The following is a 22474-nucleotide window of genomic DNA, read 5'->3' on the forward strand; positions in this document are numbered from 1 at the left end:
CCTCTCCAGGAGGACCAATGCTGCCAGGTAGTCCAGGAGATCCAGCAGCACCAGCGGGTCCAACAGGCCCAGTAAGACCACGATCCCCTTTCTGTCCATCACGGCCCTGAGAAACACAAGCGATTACACAACTGATATCCACTCTACGCAGGGTTACTTCCTCCCGCACTATAGTAGAGAACTATATCTGAACTATAAATCAAAGCAGGTGGCCGCTGCCACCCCTCCACTGATGTTCTAGAGATAATTAATATGAATTTGCACATGAAAAAAGCACTCTGACATTTGGCGCCCCACAAGATTCCTCTCAGAAGTGGCTCCCCCTTAAAGGCTAAGCTTGATCATTAGCAGCTAGTGAATTTATATAGCTGCTTCTGAGAAGCCTATTGATTCAGCAGTGAGTGAGAGTGTGATTTCCATGTCAGAGCAAACCACAGCTGATAAATATACATTTGAGGGGGAATGTGAAGAGGAAAAAAGAAAGGAAAGCTGGCATCCAGCGAAGTAAAGGAAGACGGGATCAAAACAAGAAGGAGGGCTGCAATCAGATAGAGACGATAAATTGAGAAAAAGACGATTTAAAAAAGAAAATGCTCTGAAGAAGATTTGGCAGAACTGACATCTCTTCCTGCTGCTCCAGGTTCCCCTTTGTCACCCTGCAGATGAGAGAGAGCAGCGTCAGATTCCCACAGAAACAGACATAAATTCAATCCTCAAAGATGATCATGACAATCTTAACGGCTGTGGGTCATTCTGGGGGTGCATTTGAAACAGGCGCATCATGTAGGAAGCAACGCAATTCAACAGAACAACAAGAGGTTATCATAAAAAAAACAAAAAAAAACTAATAGGACTTTTATAAAGAAGAGCTGTGAAACACTCCGTTACTAACTAGTCCTCCCACAGCCAGTTGATGACATAAAGTGATAAACAGCCACAGACCTTTCTTCCATCTTCACCTGGAACCCCGTCCTCACCCTGGGAGACAAAATAAAATGCATTATGAGACCCCCAGGAACAAACTGAATAACGGCCAGTCAGCTGTAGGAGCACTAAGTGCTGCTGATTTACAGACTCATTTAAGAGTGCATTATGCAGCAGAGCCCGGAATAAAATGTCTGCTTTTGATCAGTAAACATCACTCAGAGGAGAGAGAATATGTCAAGGCCATTACAAATGATGAAGGAACCGACAGACAGGCAATGAGTAAAAACACTCATCAGTGAGAACATCCCTCCTCTTACTGGACTGAATCAATATCAGAATATCTCAATACTGTTATACATACATCAGAAAATATCAATATCATACTCAGGATGTTGAACTCAGAGTTACCATTTTACCAGGAGCCCCAGGTTTGCCATCTTCACCTGCTTTACCCTGAAAAATAATACGAAGGACACATTTGAGAATATATATTGTTTAAAACTAAAATGTTTGTGTATAAGAGGATGTGTACTCACAGGCGTCCCTGATTGGCCCGGGGGCCCAACTGGCCCCGGGGGACCCTGTTCTCCTCTCAGTCCAGGTAATCCCTGGTAGAAGAGACCAACACACCTGTTTGATATTTAGACTACAATGGAAATGTAGTAAAAATTAAAGCACCAGCATGCATGACTAAGGGACCCTACACATACATGGAACACAGCATTCATAATGGTCACGTAATCACTGCTACTATTTCTCATCACATCTACACTGTTCCTACATTAGCACTGAACAGACGAGCTAAACACTCACTCTAGAAAAGAGTCTTCACATTCCTTCTTTGAAATGTACCCTGGGCAGATTCGTATACTTTAAACATCATATAGATACTATATAGCCATGCACCCTGATCCTTTAAAGGTTTTACATGTAGGATTTTATTGACAAACATGAAAAATGATTCCATATGTGAGAAATGGATTTCATAGTTTGATTTTAAATGCACATACACCAGCTGCTACAGAGCTGTTATGGATGTGCCCTTTAATATAGAAATAATACAATTTAAACTAAACTTCAACTTATGAGCTGTTCTGTACTTTTAGAATCATTATTCTTATTATAGTCAATATTACATAACAGTTTCCTGTGAATCTGCTCCGGCCTGGATACATCTTTCCCTACAGTGGGCTTATGCAACTGGCCACAGGAGTACAAAGTAGACGTTAACATCTCCACAGTGCCCTCTGCAGCATAAACACCTCCAGTGCACATGGACTATGGTTGTGGCTCAGGGGCAGACATGTTTTTGTTGTTGTTGTTGTTGTTGTTGTTGTTTTCTGAAAGCTGTGTATTTACTGAGCAAAGAATGGCACACACAGAAAAACTAACAGCAACTAACTAGAAACTAGAAAACAGTAACTTACATCTCTTCCAGAGTCTCCCTGTTTCCCAGGATCGCCCTGTAGGCAAAAACAAACACATTATCATAGATATACACAGAGAAGATGCAGATACAGTTTGTCTGAATTCTAATTTGATGGCAGACGTTGAAGTACCCTCTGTCCAGGTGGACCAGGAGTGCCTTGTTTACCATCCAGACCAGGACGTCCATCCAAACCAGATGCCCCCCTTTCTCCCTGACCACAAAGAGATTTAGAGTTACATGCATATACATATACATATATGATACTGCACGGCACAAGTGCCTCAGTTCAGTGGTTTGATATAAAGCTTTTTGCCAGGTCCCTTTGCACATCATCCCACTGGGAATACTGTATGCTGCATGGCAAACTAATTCAGGTGAGGTGAAAGAACAGCAAGACCTGCCAGTCACCACAAAGCAAAAAAGCTCCAAGTTTCTATTTTTTCAATTTTGAGAAAATTACACAACTCTGTAGAGGACAGCAGGTTAGATTGTGCAGAGCAGTCACACTGATCGATTCCAAACCTTGTCTCCGGGTGTCCCTCTTTCCCCTGTGTCACCCTGAAAATATAGGCAGTGAGAGTGACATAAACAAATGTGAAAGCCAACAAGAAAACAATTTAGCTGGTTGCAAATTATCTACTGTAGTTGGAAGAATTGATGAAGAGAAGTAGTGACAGAAAGCAAACTCACTCTCGTGCCTGCAGGTCCCCGTTGTCCCTCTGGACCCTTTATAGACAAGCAGGGAAAGAGCAAGAAGTCACAGAGGATCATCAGTCATGCATACAATAACTACAGAGAGACAGGGGTCAGTGTGCATAGGCCTGCATATTGCAGTGGTCTATCATGTGCTCATGGAAGCATTTACAAATTGCAAGAAGGAGGCAAACTCACTCGAAGACCCGGCACTCCAGGAGTCCCTGCTTCGCCTTTCACGCCTTTGCCGCCATGCTCTCCTGGATCGCCAGCATCACCCTGAGAATCACAAGGTATTTCAGCTGTGTGGGCTACTTATTTTACCAATTCAAACAACAAATCATTACAAAGGTCTGCAAAAAAAATTCGAAGGTATTTTATTGTGCATGGTCCACAAAGTCTACAAATAGATACACAGGATGCATGCATACCTTCTCTCCTTTTTCTCCTCTCAGCCCGCCCTTGATGTCAGTCTGTTGACAACAATCACAGAAGATCATATGTAGTTTTGTCTTCTTTGTGTAATCAAAATTTCTATGTATTTAATCACCACTAAGGGCCTGTTCTGGATTAAAATCCAATCTGGGCGTATTAGAGGGGAACACCTCCAGGATGCATTGAGACACATTTGAGAGCTACTGTCACATTAAAGGCCGCCTATACTCAGGGTTTATCCTCATCCTCATCCTCATCCTCATCCTCATAAATGATTACCTTAACTGGAAGGAAGCACCTTAACTGATGTTTGTTCAATCTGAGTTTTGCACAGATCTAAGTGGGCAGAGAACAATAAATAATAACCTAAGATGAGTATGTTAAAGGCTGGTCTGAACATGCGTACCCAAGTCTGGTTACTTGTGACTGGATATCCCAGATCGGATATTAATGCATGGTCTGAACAGGCCCCAAGTGTTAAGAACACGTCTTCCCCTATGTCTGGTTCACAGTGCTGTATGACATCCTTACCACAATTCCTGGAGGCCCTTGAGGTCCCTGCAGAAGAGAATCAAGTGTGTGAATCAACTAAGTGTGGACAGAGAGAGATATATTCACTGTAAAACTAAAACAGACATCATACCTGTTCTCCTTTCTCTCCTCTTGGTCCAGCAGGTCCAGGGCTGCCCTACGATCGAACACAGATCAATAAAGATACTGAGCAGCTGACCCTCCTCACAGTATTCTCTCTCAAGGCCTTGGTGGAATTACTCAAGTCATTGATAAACTGTCAGCATGCTGCGACATGAAGGTGCTTCTCACATTTCGTCCATGCTCTCCCGGGTCTCCCATGTCTCCTTTTTCTCCTGGTCGTCCTGGCTGACCAGCCAATCCCTGAATGCACAGTCAGTAGAAAAGTCCCTTAATTGAACTTTGCACTGATGGAAGTTTTAAAGGTTTGACATGAAAGTTTACTACTGTCCTACCCTCAGTCCTCTTTCTCCAGACTTTCCAGGAAGTCCAGACTCGCCCTGATCAAAAACAAAACCATAAAATAACACAGATAGACACCAACTGGCACGTCAACATCATGAAACTTAAATATGTAAATATTGCCTGGCATCCAATGTACTGGTCTGAAATTAGTTTATATGAACACAGAGAGAACAATGAGAACAGAGGAATGTACTTACAGGAGTGCCTTCATCGCCTTTCTCTCCCTTTTCTCCCTATAAAACAAGTTTGATCAGTTATAATTTCAACAGAGAGTAAAGCAAAGTGGCACTAAATTTCAGAATTTCTCATAAACCCAGTAGAAGATTAAAGGAAAGAAAATTTATGAAACACATACAGAAGACATGTCATACCTCTAAATGGTCAGAGATGCATGTTTGAGGGAACAGAAGAGGGTTTAACAGACTTTTCTTTTTCTATTACAGCACAGAGAACAATGGCAAAAGCAGTTTCGAAGTGACGGTTTTGAGTCAATAAAGATGGAAGACATCAAGGAAAGGTCAACTGAGCAGGCGAAACTTTGGCAAAAATGTCACTTGTCATTTTTGAAAGTAAAACAGGAAGGAGAAACAAAAATTAACATGACACAACACTGACTAGTGATTGGGTGGTGTTTTTACAGAGCAAGTCAGACTGACAAGCGCACAAGTAGAAATGACTCACACCACTACGTATGTAGGCGTAGGTGAGGTTACACAGTCTGTGTCCTGCAAAGGCATAAACCAATTATATTACTTTAATAGTATCTTCACTATCAGTTAATCTGCCAGTTTTCTTTTTCCAACATTTCCCCAAGTTCAAATCTTTAGAAGTTTTCCTTTTTCCAACAAAGAAACAGTAAAATCCTGAAGGCAAATCTAGTGTTTCCCCCCACCATTATATTAGGGCCCCCACCCCTTGATGGTCAAGTTAATTTTATTTTCTATACAGCAGTAGACCACTACAGAAGTTGTTTAAGGTTACCTTTCTTATAAAACAGGTCTATACCTTGTCCATGGACACCAGGATTGCTTTAAGTGCAGTGACTGCTCTCCCAGCCCATCAAATCCCGCCCTCAAAGCTCTAAACCTCAGGGAAACACTATCCATATTTTATTCAATATTAAGGATTAAATGACTCTTAAAGTAATTGCAGATAAATGTTTGCCCACTATACGATCGAGTCAGAATACGATTCAGCTCAAATAATTTCTCAGCCCTCCGGACCACTGTTAGTAGAGAATATAATCAATCTCTTGACTGACAAAGAAAAAGAGAGAGACGATACAGTTAAAGAGCGAATCTGTTTTTTTCACAGATTCAAAGATCCAATTCACCACTCTGACCTCCTTTCCAGGAAGACCAGGCTTTCCTGGGATTCCTGGGCGCCCGTTCTCTCCCCTCTCTCCTGGTTCTCCCAGGTCTCCCTAACAAACCGTAATGTGACAGGTTTAAATATCCAACTGGCACAGATGAACAGAAAGGCTTAGGAAGACACAGCCGACCTCTCACCTTGGCACCTGGTTTCCCGTTAGCACCAGCGAGTCCCTAATGACAGAGCACATGTTTTATGTATTTTGAAGAGTTCTGAGGAAAGACTTGGAGCAACAGGGGCATTTAATGAATAATAGATGCTATTGCCAGGGATACATTGTATCACAACAGCTTTAAGCAGGGTGTGACTGTGCTGTTTGTAGTTCTGATAAAGATGAGTCACTTACTCTGTCTCCTGGATCCCCTTTAGGTCCAGGAGCACCTGCACCTGGAGACCCCTTAAAGGACGACAGAAAAGCAAATGTCATTTGAGTATGTGCTACGCTAAGTGCATACTGTACATCCAAACAATAATTTCCTCACTTTGTCTCCTCTCTGTCCTGGCTCACCCTTGTCTCCCCTGGTGCCATCAAGACCAGGCAGCCCTCTCTCCCCCTGTGGGTAAAGAGCAAAAGAGGGGATGCATGAACTTCCTGTGAACCCATTAAAATGAAAAGTTGTAAGATATGTTTTTACATATACCTGTTCTCCTTTCTTCCCTGGGAGCCCAGGAGTCTGGATAATTTTAATGGTAAAAAAGTGAAAAAGTAAAAAAACAAACAAACAAACAAAAAAAAAAAACTCATCATACATACAGAACGGATATGCAACATCAAGTACATATTCAAAATGAAAAGATGGATGAGTTAACATGATGATTTTCTCATATCTGATGGCTCACACTTCCGCCTGGCTCCCCTCGCGCGCCTTCATTTCCCTGGAACAAGACACGTTCGCTTACTCTTTCATCTTTGCACGGAAATTCATCACATCAGATTATGAAACGCTCAACGATGGAATCACGTTCCTATTGACCCCCTGCCCCTCATATGATGGCAATTAATTGAATCAGCCTCACCTTCTCTCCCGGCGGCCCGCTAGATCCCGGTAAACCCTGATAACAAACGGAAATGCTCATTCATAAGACTCCTAATGAATGCCATTCGACAAATATGAGAAGGAATGAGAGGCGGTACTACTCCACGGTGCGTCACTCACTCTCAACCCTGGTGTTCCTGCGAGTCCCGGCTTGCCTGGGTCCCCCTGACAAGATAAGTTTGTTAAGAAAACCAAACAAGATCCCTTTAAATTCAAAGGATGCTGTTAAAAATGTGAACCTGAACTAAAAGCTACACCAGCACCACTTTACTCACTCTCTCCCCAGTTGCACCAGCTGGTCCTCTCTCCCCCTACAAACACAAATACAAAACTTCAATGTTGGGTGAAAATTGGCCTTTTCCAGCACATGCATGTACATACGTGAAAAATATAGGTTAATTTATTTGATGTAGGCTCAATTTTCTTTTGATTTCCTGGCTACAATAATAACAATAAATGACAACAAACACAGAACTATATTTTTCTACCGTTTCTATTTTTGTATAATTTCACAAATCTGTTTCTGATTCCAATGTGTATGTGGAGCCAAAGAGATGAAGCTATTTCCAACCCAATCTTGGTGCAGTGCATCGTGCAACATTCAAAATGATTTTACTGTAAGTGTATTACGGTTATTCAAGAGTCCAGCAGTTGTCGGAGCTTCTCATCTTGCATATAAACAACCATTACATGGAGGGAAAACAATATTGAACATGATACAAAAAAGACGCACTGATTTTAGAGCAGCTCCTGGTCATTTACTAAAATTATCACCTTAACTGACAGCAAAAAGGAGAGGAGGAAATCCTTTATGAAGACCTTGAAGCAACATTAAAGCTTCTTTTTAGTGCAAACAAGAGTCTATGCAGCCTGTACTTACTGAAGTAAAATGAGAGCTTCCTGAAACTCCACCCTTTTTTCCTTTTTCATAATTTTAACTTTTCAGACCTACTTGAGTTTGATGTGACGCACACCTGGCTCAGAGAGACGGTCTGACTTTTTCATTTTCACGTTCTTATTATTTTTCCAAAAGTACTATGGTGTATGTGTACACCACAGTCGTTAAACTGTGTGCACACACACAACCACAGACAGATACATACCATCTGACCTCGTTTTACTCTCAAATCAAGTGACTCACCCTGTCTCCTTGTGATCCGGGCTCGCCTGGCTGTCCTCGGTCGCCCTGTGAGAACACAGACGGTAACCGAGGTCATTCTTCAGTTCACACCTTATGACAGAAGTTATTTTTTCCTACCTACGTCTTACCTTGCTGCCAATTTCTCCTGGAGGCCCACGGGGACCCTGGAAAACATGACAAATGATAAAACATACATTTCTTATGTTTAGTTTTGTTTAATTGTACATTTCTCAGGTGGTTCGAATGGTTTCTCAAATATGTTTCAGTTCAGTCAGTGAAACACTGGGAACCAAAGCCAATGTTGACCAATTTAATCCAGTGTAAAATTATATAATTTGGCTTTTACGATTTTCTGTCACATCATCTATTTGCTCATAACATTGAAACTTGCACTTTGTATATTTTAATAGCTCAAAGTCACTATGTAAAGTTCCTGCAAGAACAAAGTTCATGTTGCCTATAGGTGGTGCTACAATTGTGTGATTAGTTCAAATGACCACAAAACAACTACATTCAGTGTCACTTGAAATTTTATGCAAATCACCCTTGTGAAAACTGTATTTGGTAAAAACAAGTATGATTGTGTATTACTGACGCAAATACAAATCATATATTTTTTTTAAATAGTAAATTTTTGATCGTGCATCCTTGGCAAATGTGTCCCACCAGTACTTCGTGGTTATTACTGGAAAAACTGGATATATACAGTACAGTATATACTGGTCCCATTTTCTACCCTGACCTACCCTGTCCCCAGGCTCCCCCTGCCTGCCTGGAGGTCCGGGCAGCCCGACAGCATCATCACCCTGAAAAACAACCACAAATAATTTCCTTGAAATAAACATCTCACATTGATCGACCCCTCATAAACTGCCTCTGTGAGCATCCACCTTGTCTCCTTTGCTGCCCTGAGGTCCTGTGAGCCCTCTGGGTCCTTGAGGCCCTGGAGCTCCTGAAGTACCCTGAAAAACAAAAAAACAAAAAGACAATTATTAAATGCAAATACAGCCCGTGTGCACACTGAGTTCATCAGCAAACTTCATGTGTCAGCACTTTGCCAAGTGATTGACAGTGCTTACAGGGGAGCCGTCTTCGCCCTTCTCGCCCTTCACAGCCACCCCGCTGCCTACTCCTGGAGGTCCCTGTCAGCAAAGGGAGATAAGAGCTGAGAATCATTATGCTCGCATGCTCTTAGGATGTTTCTGCAGCAAGGAGACAAGATGGCAATGGTGTGACTCACCCTCTCTCCTGAGCTGCCCTTATCTCCCTGAGGAAAAGGAGGAAGAGAGAGACTAAGTGAGAGATAGGGAAGGACGTGATGCTCAACACTGACATTAGAAGTAAAATCTCTAGTGTGAGTGTATACATTTTGTCAGGTTACCAAACAACCCTGTCTCTGCTGTTTTACGTACCACAGTACTTAGTCCTTAAGGCAAATAGACCAAGAAGAACTGATCATTGGCTTCTAATTAATTTTCATCAACAGAAACCAGTGCTGCTATGCTGGCAATAACAATAAACACTGTGACAAACAGTTTGATTAAAGTAGCTTTAATGTGTGACTGATAGAGATTTATCAGAAGTATCAGAACTGTATTCTTGGTAAACAATACAGAAGAAGCTGTGTGTTGTCAGATTTGCATAAAAAAATAAGTAAAATCAACAAGACCTACGTGGAAATATAACCGTTTAACACTATACTGTGCATCAGTAAAAATAATAATCCTCCTAAATGTGCTGGTCCAAGTTCAGGTTCTACTTGAGTAATATGCAGGCAGCTCAACGCTGCCACCATGTGTGTGAGTCTGACTATAACAGTTTGTTTTCTTATAAAGACACAAAAACATCAATAATCTGCAAACTAATCATTGCCTCTATGCAGCTCAGTAAGACAAACAGTAGTTAAGATGCCAGTGCTTGTTAGCAGGACCAAAATGCAAAAAAAACAGCTCTACCTTCATCTGCATTTTGATTTTCAGTTTTGATTCTTGACCTGAACTAGGAGAAGATGCAAGCTCATATATGAGGTTAGCTGGTTTTTAAGCAGCTTGCCCAGTGTGGGTGTGAAAAACGTAAATTTGTTGTCATGGATGTGGTGAATATATTTCATTTACAGAGATCTTCTCTTTTATGAAGCAGAGGAGGCAAACCTTGATGGAAAGTCCTGGTGTTCCTGGTATACCTGGGCGACCATCCTGACCTCGTGACCCTGGAACTCCAGGTTCACCTTTGGGTCCGTCGCTGCCTGGTCGACCTGGACTCCCCTAAAGAAATTAAGGCCGATGATTCATTACTTTATACACGAAATATTTTGACAACTACATCAAATCTCTCAGCTGCACAACTGCACATAGGACGTGGAAGGTTTGTGTGTGGTCATGGGAATCCTTAATAGGCCTGTTGGTATCATATTCAGATTATATGTACCTTGATAGGGTGGTGTGGTTTCTTACCGGTATTCCTGGGATGCCTGGTTCTCCTTTCCTCCCTGGAAGAACCCCTCCAGAACCTGGTTCACCCTAAAAAAAAAATGACAAATATTATTTTGCCCGTTTTGTCTGTCTCAAACTGTCAGACATTTCTGAATAAACACTTTCAAGATGAGTAAAAAAAAAAAAGCAAACAAAAGCTCACCTTTTCACCTCTGTCCCCCTTTGGCCCTGAAGGCCCTGGTCCTCCTGGATCACCCTAGAACCGCAGATAAAACAAATAACAAACTTAGGACTCAGGCAATCCACCAAGCACCTCTGCATGTGAGAAGGAAAAAGGTTACTCACTGTGCTTCCTCTGACACCAGGTACACCCTGTGATCCCTGCAAGATACAGAGACAACAGTTATTTGTTCACCAAAACCACAATAGCTGTTCAGTGTGCCTGTGGGTTGTGGTCCCTCTACTTACTGGGATGCCTGCATTTCCAGGGGCACCTGGTCGCCCTGGCAACCCTGGATTGCCATCAATACCAGGGAAACCCTAAAGAGACAACAAACTGAATGGTACACTGATATTTTCAGTAAGTTGTGCCATGTTGGAATAAACTCAGCTCCTCTTACTCTCTCCCCTTTTTCTCCTTTAGTTCCCACTGACGGATCAACAGGGACGGTCCGGCCTGGTGGACCGGGCCGTCCTTCAGGACCTCTGGGGCCTTCCCTCCCTGGCAAACCATCACGGCCCTACGTCACATACACATAAGGTGGACACATTATCATTACGTAATTCAAATGTTAATTTGAAATCTAAAGTAAATCGGTGTAAAGACGCAGTGAATGACTTACAGACTCTCCCTTACGCCCATCCACACCATCTCTACCTCTCTCACCCTGTGGATCAGATCATAAATAAATAAATGAAGACAGCACATCAACGGCTGAGGAAGACAAATTACACAAAGAGGGGTGGAAAAAAATGTACCTTCTCTCCACGCTCTCCTTTCTCACCCTAAACAACCAAATAAAAAAAAAGAAAAAACACGATAATTTAAAAATGACAGGGGAAAAAAAAAAGAGGAAGGAAAAGCTTGCTTCTGGCAGTCGTAGAATCAACACTGTTCATCACGCTGGAGATGAGTCTGTCCAATAAACTGAACTGCTGATAAAAGGTTGTTAGAGCCAGCATGAAAGTACAGTGTCACTCACCTGAGGGCACTGAACGTTGCACTGCTCTGGACCTGGAGTAACCTACACAGAAAGAGAGAAACCGAGATCATAAGGTCTTTATTTTTTTAATGAAACTGAATTACCATCAAAAAGACACAAGACACAAATATTATGCAAATATTTAGATTTGTTCATCAAATAACTGAACTGAGAATTACATTTCACAATAAAGTCAATATGGGAAAATGTGTTTAGACCTTTATTATGTCATAATTTTTTTATGTCATAATAAATCATATAAGAAAATATTCAAAAAAATCAGATTTTTCATCTCACCTCAGGTATTCTGGCAATACCACAGAGCATGTCTGCCAGGTCAGTGTGTAGCGTGTCCAACTGTGCCACATTGCGGGTATACAGTATGTTTTGCAAGCTGCCATCAGTCACAGCCCGACGCAGATCATCACTGTTTGCCTGGTCTATGCCCACTGCTAGCACAGTCAGTCCTACAGTTGCAAACACGCACCCAATTTTGTGTCACTGAACGGGTAGATTTTTGTATTTGTGAGTGAAGTACGTGCGGTATTGGACTATTCAAAGGTTTTAGGCATTTAACATATGTAATCCATCCCGCGCCATTAAGAACTTAATTGTCATTGCACACAAGTTACTGTTATCTTGAAAATAAATCAACTTAATTCTGCTAATAGCCTGTTAACATGCAATCAGTATTACCTGGGGACCTGTAGTAATTTGTAAAAATTGCAAAGTGATCAGTTGTGAGCTTATTCCCTTAGGAACTGGCCAGGCCAGTAATTTGTAAATGAAACATTACACGGCTAAATTTGACCATATTTCTCCTCCTATGACAACGTCCCATGCCAATGGAAACCTCTTTGATTTGCATGCGACTTGTTTCCTTTGTGGCTTTTTTTCCCCCTGTTCTGAATTATGAAGGCTGTGTTGGCAATTACGAATGAAAGTTTGGAAAGCAGTTTGGGTGTCTATGCACTGAAAAGGGAAGCTCAAAACCAGAATCAGAACGGTGAAATTTCAAAGGGTTATGAGGTGAAGGACTTGCGTGGGACAACATTTTGATGTATTGGATTTTATTTCCTCATGCATATAATTTGGTAAAGGTGGAGCTGATTTACTTAGTACCAGGCAGTTTATGGTTTCTTCCCCAAAACATTCTGATTTCATCATGTTGTTTATTAAATCAGCAATCTGCAAAGCAACTAAAACTGTAAGTTGTTCTAAAGTGTGGTTGCGTATCACCCTTGGCATCATATCTGGGATAATGTCAGTAAATTTGAGTAAAACACTGAATTTACTTATCCCGTGTAAATGCGCTACATGCAACAAGGATTAGGGTTGTGATTTCAAATCATATGCCATCCCCATGTATTTATTACTAACCCCTTGTGAATAGAGCTTTAGTAGGTAGTTATATCCTATATATATATAATGCCAACCCTCCATAGATGATCATTGTGAGTATTTGTTGTGTTTGACCAGCATACCTGGAGTCTTTAGAGTGTTGGCAGCGAGAGTCAGGTTGTCAGCTGATCTTCTATCAGCAATGATGACAACAGCACCAGGGACCCTCGGCCTCCGTCCAGCTGATGGGCTAAGAAGATACTGTCTGGTGAACGTCACAGCCTCACCTGCAGAGGAACACAGGAAACAAAACAAGTGTCAACACACAAGACCGAGCAGCCACAGAGATAACGCTCACCAAGAACAACACAAAAAAAAAAATACAGACCAATGTTATTCCCTGGGCTTTCATCAAAAGGCGTGGATTCAATGTCTTGGAGAAGTGTGTCGTGTCTGCTATGGCGACTGAGCAGGAACCATATTTTGGGTCGATAACCATATATTACAACTCCTACCTAAAAAAAAAAATAAAATAATACAGCAGGGAGCTTACAAAGTGAACAAGCCTGCAGACTGAGATAAACTGAGAGCTATCAGCTTTAAGCTTTTTCATATTATGAATTGAATTGTACTTTTGCGAAGTACCTGAGAGTCCCGGGGTCCAATAGTGGTGAGTGAACCTGCTACACTTGCAAGGAGTTCGCGTAGAGGTCTTGCAAAGCTGATCCGATCAGTAGACGCAGGCACCAGAAACACCACGTCCAGGCGTCCACCCAAACACACTGTAAACAGACACATTTGCAAGGGTGAAGTAAAGTTTTGAGGTGCTTTTAGGCATGGAAAACGTATCAAAGAGCATGTGTTGCGCATATTACCAGGGCGTTCATCTACATAGCTCTCCGTTCCTAGTCTACTTTGAAAGACGGGCTGCACTGTGAATCGGTACCGACGTCCCAAACGCAGCCCAGTCACCTGGTAAGAGCTGGACGAGGCAGGCAGCGTAACAGACAAGCCTTGACCAGTATCTGAGAAATGTGGACAGTTAAAATGATGGGGTCACTTCAACAAAGCAGGCACATGCATGAAAAAAAAGAAAAAAAACATGCCTTACCTGTCTGGTCTTTCCAGCGAACTATATACCCTGTGGCACCTGGTAGAGGAGTCCAGCCTAACCGCACAGAATTCTGGGTAACTTCTGCTACTCGTAAAGTTGTGGTAGTTAATGGTGGAGTTGGGGTATAATCACGAGCTGTGTTCAAGGATAAAGACATTTTGTGGATGTCAAAATACAGGTTATTGTATCTGTCTAGACATTAAAAAAGCACGCAAAGTAAATGCAGCACTATGAAATGTATTTGAAATGGTTTTTAGTGTTACTAAAATAATGACAGAATACAGGCAGACAGGACTCACGTGTGGTGACTCTGACAGACACAGGATTTCCCTCTCTGTTTTGAACTAAAGCCATGACCTGCACTTCATACTGAACTCCAGGGTCCAGCTGATCTAAATCCACTGCCGTCACATCTCCACTCACCACCTGACTCCTCTCTTCTCCACCTACAACAGAACACAGTAACAGTAAGCAGTGGAAGATGGAGTGGCTGCCATTAAGGACATCCACCACAGACGTAAACCCCATTCTCAGAAAAAGGGTTTCAAAATAGCCTGTGGTGAATTCAATGAAAATATGTGAGAGAATTTCACCACAAAACCACAAAAAAACCCACCGTCTGTTCTTCTCCAAGACACACGATAAGCAGTTGCTCCCTGCACACCAACCCAACTAACTCGAACCACCTCTCCACGGGTCTCCTGGACTTGCAGTGATGTCACAGTCCCGACCACAGTCTGGTCTGATTCAGTCACAACAAGGAAACGTTAAGCATCACACGTTTCTCAAAAATAAAAAAATAGTAATCAAGTTTCTTCAAAGTTACTACATTTTAACAAAAACAGAAATAATGTGTAAACAATGAGATATACCTGTTCTGATGTTCAGAGTGGAAGTGCTTCCTTCTCGGGAGCCATATAATGCAGACACTATGACACTGTAGGTCACGTCTGACTGTAGTCCATCAATGGTATAGGAAGAGACGTCCGCAGCCACATTACGAGTTGTAGCGACTCCTGCACCAAGAGCAACATCATTACATTCCCCTGTTACCATGTATCTGGACGAATCTGTGAATGTCAAGTAACACAATTCTGTACCATCATCACCACGCCAGGTGATCTTATAACCAGTTGCCCTGGCGGAAGGCAACCATGCAATGCGTATTCTCTGTGACGTGGCATCAATGACGCGAAGTCCAGACAGCGCTCCACCGTTAGGATTAGTTCGGGTAGACAGGGTGACCACCTCTCCAATGCGTTGTTCGACAACAGATGCGACACCGATTACCAGTGCCTCGTCTGGTTGCAGGCCTTCTATGGTGTAGGATGTGGCCTCTGCTCCCAGAGTATTGTATTGCTCCGGACCTACAAGCCACAAGGTACAATACAGACAAAAAGAGTGTGGGTCAAAAAAAGAGAAGAGCTTGCTGGTGTTTTTTAAAGGCTTACATAAGATACACTTACCACTGCCTTGTCTCCAAGTAACCCTGTACCCTGTTGCACCTGTAACACCTGTCCAGGCAATTCGCACCCTTCGACTGTTTGTATTTGTTACTCTGAGATTGGTCACTCGTCCTGGACCTTGCTCTACAATGAAGAGAATATAAAATTCCTAATGTGATATAAATTCATTGACTGGGTACTTGTAAGGCTGCAAAAATATTACTGAGTCTGAGGTAACAAAAGGCATGGAGAAAAGGAAATCAAGTTATGAGCTTTCAAAAACACCAAATATTTAGACCTATGTGTTTGGTAATGTTACATTCATTAAGAGATCGGCAGACAACACAAATCCCTGACAAATGAGAGGTTACAGACAGTTTTCAAGCACAGATCACAGCGACATAGCATGTCCCTGCTCAACTCACCTGGTGTGATGGTCACAGTAACTGGGCCACCTTCATTTTCTCCGACCAGAGCTGTGACACTGACAACATACGACACTCCCACTGTTAAGTCTCTGAGGTCAAGGGTGGTCTGGTTTCCAGGGACAATTTGAATTTCCTCTGTTGCCCCTGGTATGACATGAAAGATGCAGAAATGTCCACCAGGGTAGTGAAGGATAGTCAGTCTAACAGAAGTATTTATGGAGAACATTTTAACGGGAAAGTGAAATTAGCCTTTGACCCTTTCAGTATAAAACATCATAATTGCATTGTATTATACCTTTGTGTTTCATTTTGTTATAATTAACATATGGCATGTTGAATTAAGTTAAAATGGTGACAGTGATTTTTTACTATTAATTTCTGTTCAATTAATCTTTCCATCCAAATGCAATTTGCTTCACAATAAGAACCTTAACAATACTCCCTCCACAAGAGTGTGGACCTTGACCTTTGAATACACGGGGCATAATAGTGAATAAAATCAGTGTACCTTCTGTGCTCAAGATTATGATTCGGTACTGAGTGGCTCCAGCTACGCCCGTCCAGCCAAGTCTCACAATACTGCCCAGATACTCCACCACTCGCAGGTCAGTCACACTTCCCACTGGCTGCTCCTCTGCAACATCAAGCAGTCACTCATTAAAAAAAAGAAAAAAAAAAAAGAAGAAAAAAATTATAAAAGCATGACAAAGGTTTTAAACACACAATGGTGAAAAAAAGTTTTTTGGACACCCTGTGCATTTGTGAAATATTTCATTAAGAATCACTCTGAGGTCTTCAGGTGAAATTTCTTTTAGTACAATCACAGACAAATACTAAACAAATCCTAAACCGCCATTAAAAATTTAAAATTGATTGGTTTCATATAAATACCTAAGGAATTCTGAGTATTGGGTAATTTTGGTTCCAGTGAACCACTAATAAAAGATGTACTTTTTAGTAACAGACACATTTTTGTGTTGCTGGGCCAGTACATTTTAAAGTTCTTCAGAGACAAAAATGGTTAAAATAAGGAACCTAATGCAGGAAACACGGCTGAAGATACAGATTCTCAGCCAGGAAGGATACAGCTGCTGCCAGATCACCAGGAAGTGGAGATGCAGTCCTTCAGCAGTTGGATGTACTGCAGAAATACATCACGGTGAACCAACAGCTTGAAAGACAAACCAAGATCTGGGCGTTCAGGGGTTTCTCCAGCAAGAAATGACCACATCCTGATCCGCATGTGCAGGGAAAACCACAAAATGACATCACAGGAGCTCCAACAGAAGTGGTCAAACCAAACTGGTGTCCAGTGTTCAAACCGCACTGTACGTGATTGACTTTTAGATCATGGCTTAAGGTCCTACAAGGCTGTCAAGAAGCCCCATATCAATAGAGACAGTTGTTGGGCTTAAGCACACAAGAACTGGACAGTCAGGAATTGGAAGAGGATTCTGTGGTCACATGAGTCCAGTTTCCAGCTTTATCTTCCTCCTGCTAATGTAAGGGTAGAGAAGGCCAGGCCAAGCATGATCTCCAGCATTTATAGTAGCTACTGTCAAAAATGGTGAAGGCAGTATCATGGTCGTCCAATAACCGAAAGGCGGTTCAATTCCACCCTATTCCCTAGTCTGCGGCATATGCTCCCTGGTGTATGCTTGTGAGTGAGTGATATTTGGTGGCCAGAGAGGCTGTTGGTGCAAATTGGTAATGTCACTCCGCCCCAGCGCAGTTGGGACTACTAAGGTAGTTTACCACCACCAGGATGTGAGTAAATGAATAATGCATTCAACTGTAAGCCCTTCGAGCATAAAAAAACAAACAAAAAAAACAATGCATCGTTATTATTACTATGGTTTGGGTTTGAGTTCTGCTGGTGGTCATCTCACTGTCTGTGATGACACATTGAACTCTGAAAATATTGTGCCATTCTCCAAACCCACATGCTCCCATCTGCACATGCATTGTTCCATCGAGGTCCAAACTGGATGTTTCAACAAGATAATGCCACCTGGCACACATCCAGAACAAGTAGAACATGGGTCTTTGAGTGGTCAGATCAATCCCTGGACATGAGCCCCATGGAAAATCTGTGGTGGATTATCAAAAGGTCTCAAAGGTTTCAAAGCACAAACCAAAGAACTTGGAAGAATTAAAAGTAGTAATTCCAGAAGAATGGGACAAGATTACCTCTCAACGGTGTGAAAGGCTTGTGTGGAACATGCCAGCCAGGATTAGAGGTGTACAGTACTGTACTAATGGCTAATGGCAAGAGTACTAAATATTAATTTGATGGTATGATGATTTATTTGTTTTGTGTTCAGTTTTGAACACATTCTCTGTTATTTGTTGACTTTGGTACCGACAATGTTGGGAACTGACATTTTGAAACTGTCAAGAATTAAGTTTTGTTTGTTGTTTTTGTAAACAATAAACAAAAGAAATAAATAAATTATTTGTTTGTGTTTGTATAATACAGTCACATTCTTTGAAACACAATAAAAGATTTTTCCACAAATATTTCATGCTAATATTATTGTGTAATATTTGAAGGGTGTCTGAAAACCAAGTGTATGATTCAAATGTTGGCAAAAGTCCTGGCTGACCTCTGGATGTGGTGGTGACTGGTGTAGCCTCCTCACGGCCTTCGAACAGGGTGTACAGGGTGATGACATATTCTGTGTTGGGTCGAAGGCCTACGAGCTCATAGCTGTTGGTGCTGCTAGGAAAGGACTGGCTCTGGACAGGTCCTCCTGGTGGGTAGAATAACGTCACAATCACTGGGTTTATATATTTACTTCAACATGGTTTCAATGCAGTATGTGTTTCCTATTTCTTGTATTACAATTTCTTGAATTACAACTGTCTATCTTCACAAAAAGTTGCCCCTGTGGCCTTAAAGATAGAGTACTTTTTAACCCTCCTCCAGTGTTCGTTGCTTAGCCCTTATTTCCGTCTGTTTTAATTGCTTTTATATTACCACAAAAAATATTTATCACTTTTCAACTTCTGTTGAAGACCTTTTCATGCTGTGCAACAATGTCTCAAACCAGTGAACATGAACATGAGTAAGTGCAATAAAAGAGATTTAGATTTAGACCTATTGATCTATTAATCTGCAAAGGAAACTGCTTGGTCACAGTAGCTTAGTTGCACATACACAACACTCTAAAGAACTACAAGAAAAAAGAAAGATAAAAAAGCAATAAAATGAAATAAGACCAAATAAATAAAATAAATAAAAAATTTAATAGAATCTATTAAAATAAAATAAAAGATAGTGTAAGCAAATGTACAATAAATAGAGATGGAAGAATATACATTATTCACATGAATATCATTGATCTCTTTATCTGTTAAAGAAAGACGAGTTGTTGTAAAGCTGAAGTTTGGTGTAAGAGAAGTTCTATAGCGTTCACTATGAATCATTCTGCTGGTGAATGAGCTCCTCTGATCCTCTAATGTTTGGTTTAGTGGATGGGATGGACTGTCCATAATGGAGAGCAGTTTATCCAATGTCCTCCTGTCCCTCACTGAGACAAATGACTCCAACTCCTTAACATGTCCAGCCTTTTTGATCAATTTGTTGATCCTACTCATACCTTTTTTGCTGGTACTACCCCCCCAACAAACCACAGCAAAGAACAGGGCACTCGCAACAACAGAGTGGTAGAAAGATTATAGTGATTCACTGCACACACTGAAAGACCTGAGCTTCCTGAGAAAGTAGAGTCTACTCAGGCCCTTCTTGTATACAGCATCACTGTTGTCCCTCCAGTCTGGATGCTGATGGGCTCCACTGGTGTCCTCTTCCTCCTGAAGTCAATGACCAGCTCCTTGGTCTTGTCCACATTCAGGAGTAGGTGGTTTGCCCGGGACCACTCCACAAAGTCTCCTATCAGTGTCCTATACTCCACCTCCTGTCCATCTCTAACACACCCTACCACTGTAGAGTTATCAGAGAACTTCTGCCGGTGGCAGGTGTTATTGTTGACATTTGCTGTCAACAAACAAATTTAAAACAGGGAACAAATGCAGTCAACATCAACAGTCATTATGGGTGAGTGTGTGTAGAGTTGTTTTCCATTTGATGTATGAACATATTTTTACCTATTTATTTCTTATTGCGGTCATTTTTCACAGGGAACACTAAAGGTGTAACTATTTTTGCTACACCACTCCAATTTCAATGAAAGTGAGCATCAACACTTTTATATGTTAAAATGCCTAGCGTGGAGGATATCATGAGATCTTCAGGCAATACGGTGAAAACCACAATCTTTATGAGCAATTAAAGTTTCAAATCATATTGACCTGAACACTTGATATTGGTATATCACCATATATGCATTTATATACTTTGGTACAAGTATGCCGCATGAAAATCTGACCTTCTGTCTCTCTCCACTCCAGACGATATCCCTGGGAGGACCGAATGATTCTCCAGGTGAGGCGGATGGAGGAGGGGCCGGTGATAGTCGCTCTGAGGACCTGCTGCTCCTGGCTCTCTGAGGGAAACACATTATGTAATAGATAGGTAATCGTGTAATATGTCATAAGTAAAGCTCTCTCCCATCAATCTTTCAACAAAAAATGTTTTAGAACATTACTTAGTTGCTACAATTCCTCATTCTGTCGCCAGTAGGAGAAAAACATTCCATCCTAGACTGATTTCAATGATGAGTGATGAGTAAATGCACTTACAAAGCACTTCTACTAGGCTCGTCACAATATTACATCAACATAAAAACTACTAGATCTGACCGTCATTGACTGCAAAACTAAACACTGCTGTGGCCGCATGTTGGTTTTACTCTAAATGAAAAACAGTTGCCCAATAACTTGTAGGAGTAGAAAAAAAAGCAGGAAAAAAAATGGGGCAGGTGTAGCTACATACACCGGTGCTTAAAAATGGGGTAGTAAAGGGCACCAACCAGTTGTTGTGTAAGTTTTCACACAATAGGTAAAATAATTTAACAACATAACCAAAGAAATGTGGCCACTATAGCCAATAAGTTTGGAAAAAAAAAAGAAAGAAATGCTGGAAAAGTATGAGAAAGACAATTAAAACATTTATCATCAATTATGTGCAGGACATCATCTGATGATTGGACATACAATACAAGTGTATTCTGCCTACTATGTTTACTACTAATGAGACTATAAATTCCGTTCCGATCCTTATAATCATCCTAGTTGCAGGGGAACAGCAACATACAGTGCCCCTCCAAAGTATTTGCACTCCTCAGAATTTTCTAAATTTCTGAAAATCACAGACTTTCACACAAGTCCTAAAAGTACATGGAGAAAACCAAATTAAACAAATAGAACACAAATATTATACTTTTCCTTCATTTATTCAAGAAAAATTAATAATCTGTACTTGTCTGTGGGTTCTGAATTTTTGTGAAGCCTTGTTTGTCAGTGTCTGCTGTGAACACCTTGTGCAGCGAAAACAGTAAGATCAGTCGTTTACAGCAGCTGGGAGGATTTTAGCTCATTCCGCAGTACAGAACAGTTTCTGTTCTGCGATGTTGGTGAGTTTCCTTACATGAACTTCTTGTTTCAGTTTCTTACAGAACATTTCTTTTGAAATAAGATGCATGATACAGCATCAATAAAAATTCTCTCAGGAGTTGCTGAATTATGGGAGAAGGTGATCTTTTAAATGATGACTCCCAGTTGTCTGTTACTAAAAATAAATAAATAAATGTAAAATCTGCTTGACTGGCCTAACTGAACTGCAGTCAAAAAGATTATAGCCCAATGATGGAGACCCCCTCATTACACTAACAGGACATTGAAAAGACGTCACTCATGTGCGTCTAAACAACGTCTAAATGTGGTTCAAAAGTGAAAGGTGAAAAGCCGTCATTTTCATGTCGTCGAAAAGGCGTCTTCAAAAAGACACAACCCAATTTTCAACAACTATTTCTGGACTAAATCAAGACTATGACGGGCCAACCAGATGTAGCCAACGTTGAAATGACGTCTGGCGTTTGGTGGGTCTGATCTTTTGCAGTGAACAGTGCATCCTTTATCTCATCTTCTATACGATCTCCTCAATTCTGCCTCTAAGAATATGGAATGGTACTTGGTTTGTTGAAAGGTGGAGGGGTGGATAGTGATGGGTTTATTTTAAATTGTAATTGGCTGAGTTGCAACATTTTTTGGTGTGTTGATGTTTAACAAAAACTGAATGAGAGAAATAAGATCTTTGACTTGGCCACTGCAAAATGTTTGTTCCTTCTTTGACCATTCTTTTGTAGAACCACTTGATTACTTGGTATACCTGGTCTCATCTGTCCACAAAACATATTTCCATTAGTCTTCTGGCTTGTCTAAATGAACTTTGCAAACTGCAGAGGGACAAGTGCAGTGATTTTGTGTTTGCCACTCTGTGTTTGCCACTCTGCCATGCACACCATGGTTGATCAGTGTTCACCTCATGGAAACATGAATATTAACGTCAACCAATGTGAG

General features: G+C 41.3%; 1 protein-coding gene across 4 annotated transcripts in view; it reads right to left on the bottom strand.

Annotated features, from left to right (window-relative positions):
* col7a1 (collagen, type VII, alpha 1) overlaps positions 1-22474 on the bottom strand; it is a 62408-nt gene that overhangs the window by 28365 nt on the left and 11569 nt on the right. For all 4 annotated transcript variants that reach the window (XM_047583504.1, XM_047583505.1, XM_047583501.1 and 1 more), the window contains exons 13-67: positions 20383-20499; positions 18598-18744; positions 16500-16625; positions 15989-16135; positions 15585-15707; positions 15219-15485; positions 14991-15134; positions 14735-14860; positions 14418-14564; positions 14116-14253; positions 13880-14029; positions 13650-13786; positions 13393-13519; positions 13148-13291; positions 11961-12130; positions 11664-11705; positions 11440-11466; positions 11304-11348; positions 11082-11201; positions 10930-11001; positions 10807-10842; positions 10664-10717; positions 10483-10548; positions 10180-10293; positions 9270-9296; positions 9109-9171; positions 8920-8991; positions 8776-8835; positions 8158-8193; positions 8030-8074; positions 7164-7199; positions 7009-7053; positions 6869-6904; positions 6692-6727; positions 6493-6525; positions 6334-6405; positions 6198-6248; positions 5989-6024; positions 5823-5903; positions 4678-4713; positions 4471-4515; positions 4307-4378; positions 4128-4172; positions 4016-4042; positions 3481-3522; positions 3248-3328; positions 3047-3082; positions 2879-2914; positions 2487-2567; positions 2355-2390; positions 1464-1535; positions 1336-1380; positions 943-978; positions 621-656; positions 2-106 (exon numbers count right to left, since the gene is read on the bottom strand). In XM_047583504.1, coding sequence (XP_047439460.1) covers positions 2-106; positions 621-656; positions 943-978; positions 1336-1380; positions 1464-1535; positions 2355-2390; positions 2487-2567; positions 2879-2914; positions 3047-3082; positions 3248-3328; positions 3481-3522; positions 4016-4042; positions 4128-4172; positions 4307-4378; positions 4471-4515; positions 4678-4713; positions 5823-5903; positions 5989-6024; positions 6198-6248; positions 6334-6405; positions 6493-6525; positions 6692-6727; positions 6869-6904; positions 7009-7053; positions 7164-7199; positions 8030-8074; positions 8158-8193; positions 8776-8835; positions 8920-8991; positions 9109-9171; positions 9270-9296; positions 10180-10293; positions 10483-10548; positions 10664-10717; positions 10807-10842; positions 10930-11001; positions 11082-11201; positions 11304-11348; positions 11440-11466; positions 11664-11705; positions 11961-12130; positions 13148-13291; positions 13393-13519; positions 13650-13786; positions 13880-14029; positions 14116-14253; positions 14418-14564; positions 14735-14860; positions 14991-15134; positions 15219-15485; positions 15585-15707; positions 15989-16135; positions 16500-16625; positions 18598-18744; positions 20383-20499 — 4346 coding nt within the window. The remainder of the gene's footprint in view (position 1; positions 107-620; positions 657-942; positions 979-1335; positions 1381-1463; positions 1536-2354; positions 2391-2486; positions 2568-2878; positions 2915-3046; positions 3083-3247; positions 3329-3480; positions 3523-4015; positions 4043-4127; positions 4173-4306; positions 4379-4470; positions 4516-4677; positions 4714-5822; positions 5904-5988; positions 6025-6197; positions 6249-6333; positions 6406-6492; positions 6526-6691; positions 6728-6868; positions 6905-7008; positions 7054-7163; positions 7200-8029; positions 8075-8157; positions 8194-8775; positions 8836-8919; positions 8992-9108; positions 9172-9269; positions 9297-10179; positions 10294-10482; positions 10549-10663; positions 10718-10806; positions 10843-10929; positions 11002-11081; positions 11202-11303; positions 11349-11439; positions 11467-11663; positions 11706-11960; positions 12131-13147; positions 13292-13392; positions 13520-13649; positions 13787-13879; positions 14030-14115; positions 14254-14417; positions 14565-14734; positions 14861-14990; positions 15135-15218; positions 15486-15584; positions 15708-15988; positions 16136-16499; positions 16626-18597; positions 18745-20382; positions 20500-22474) is intronic.

The sequence above is a fragment of the Mugil cephalus genome, chromosome 4 (genome assembly GCF_022458985.1).
Source record: "Mugil cephalus isolate CIBA_MC_2020 chromosome 4, CIBA_Mcephalus_1.1, whole genome shotgun sequence".
NCBI lineage: Eukaryota > Metazoa > Chordata > Actinopteri > Mugiliformes > Mugilidae > Mugil > Mugil cephalus.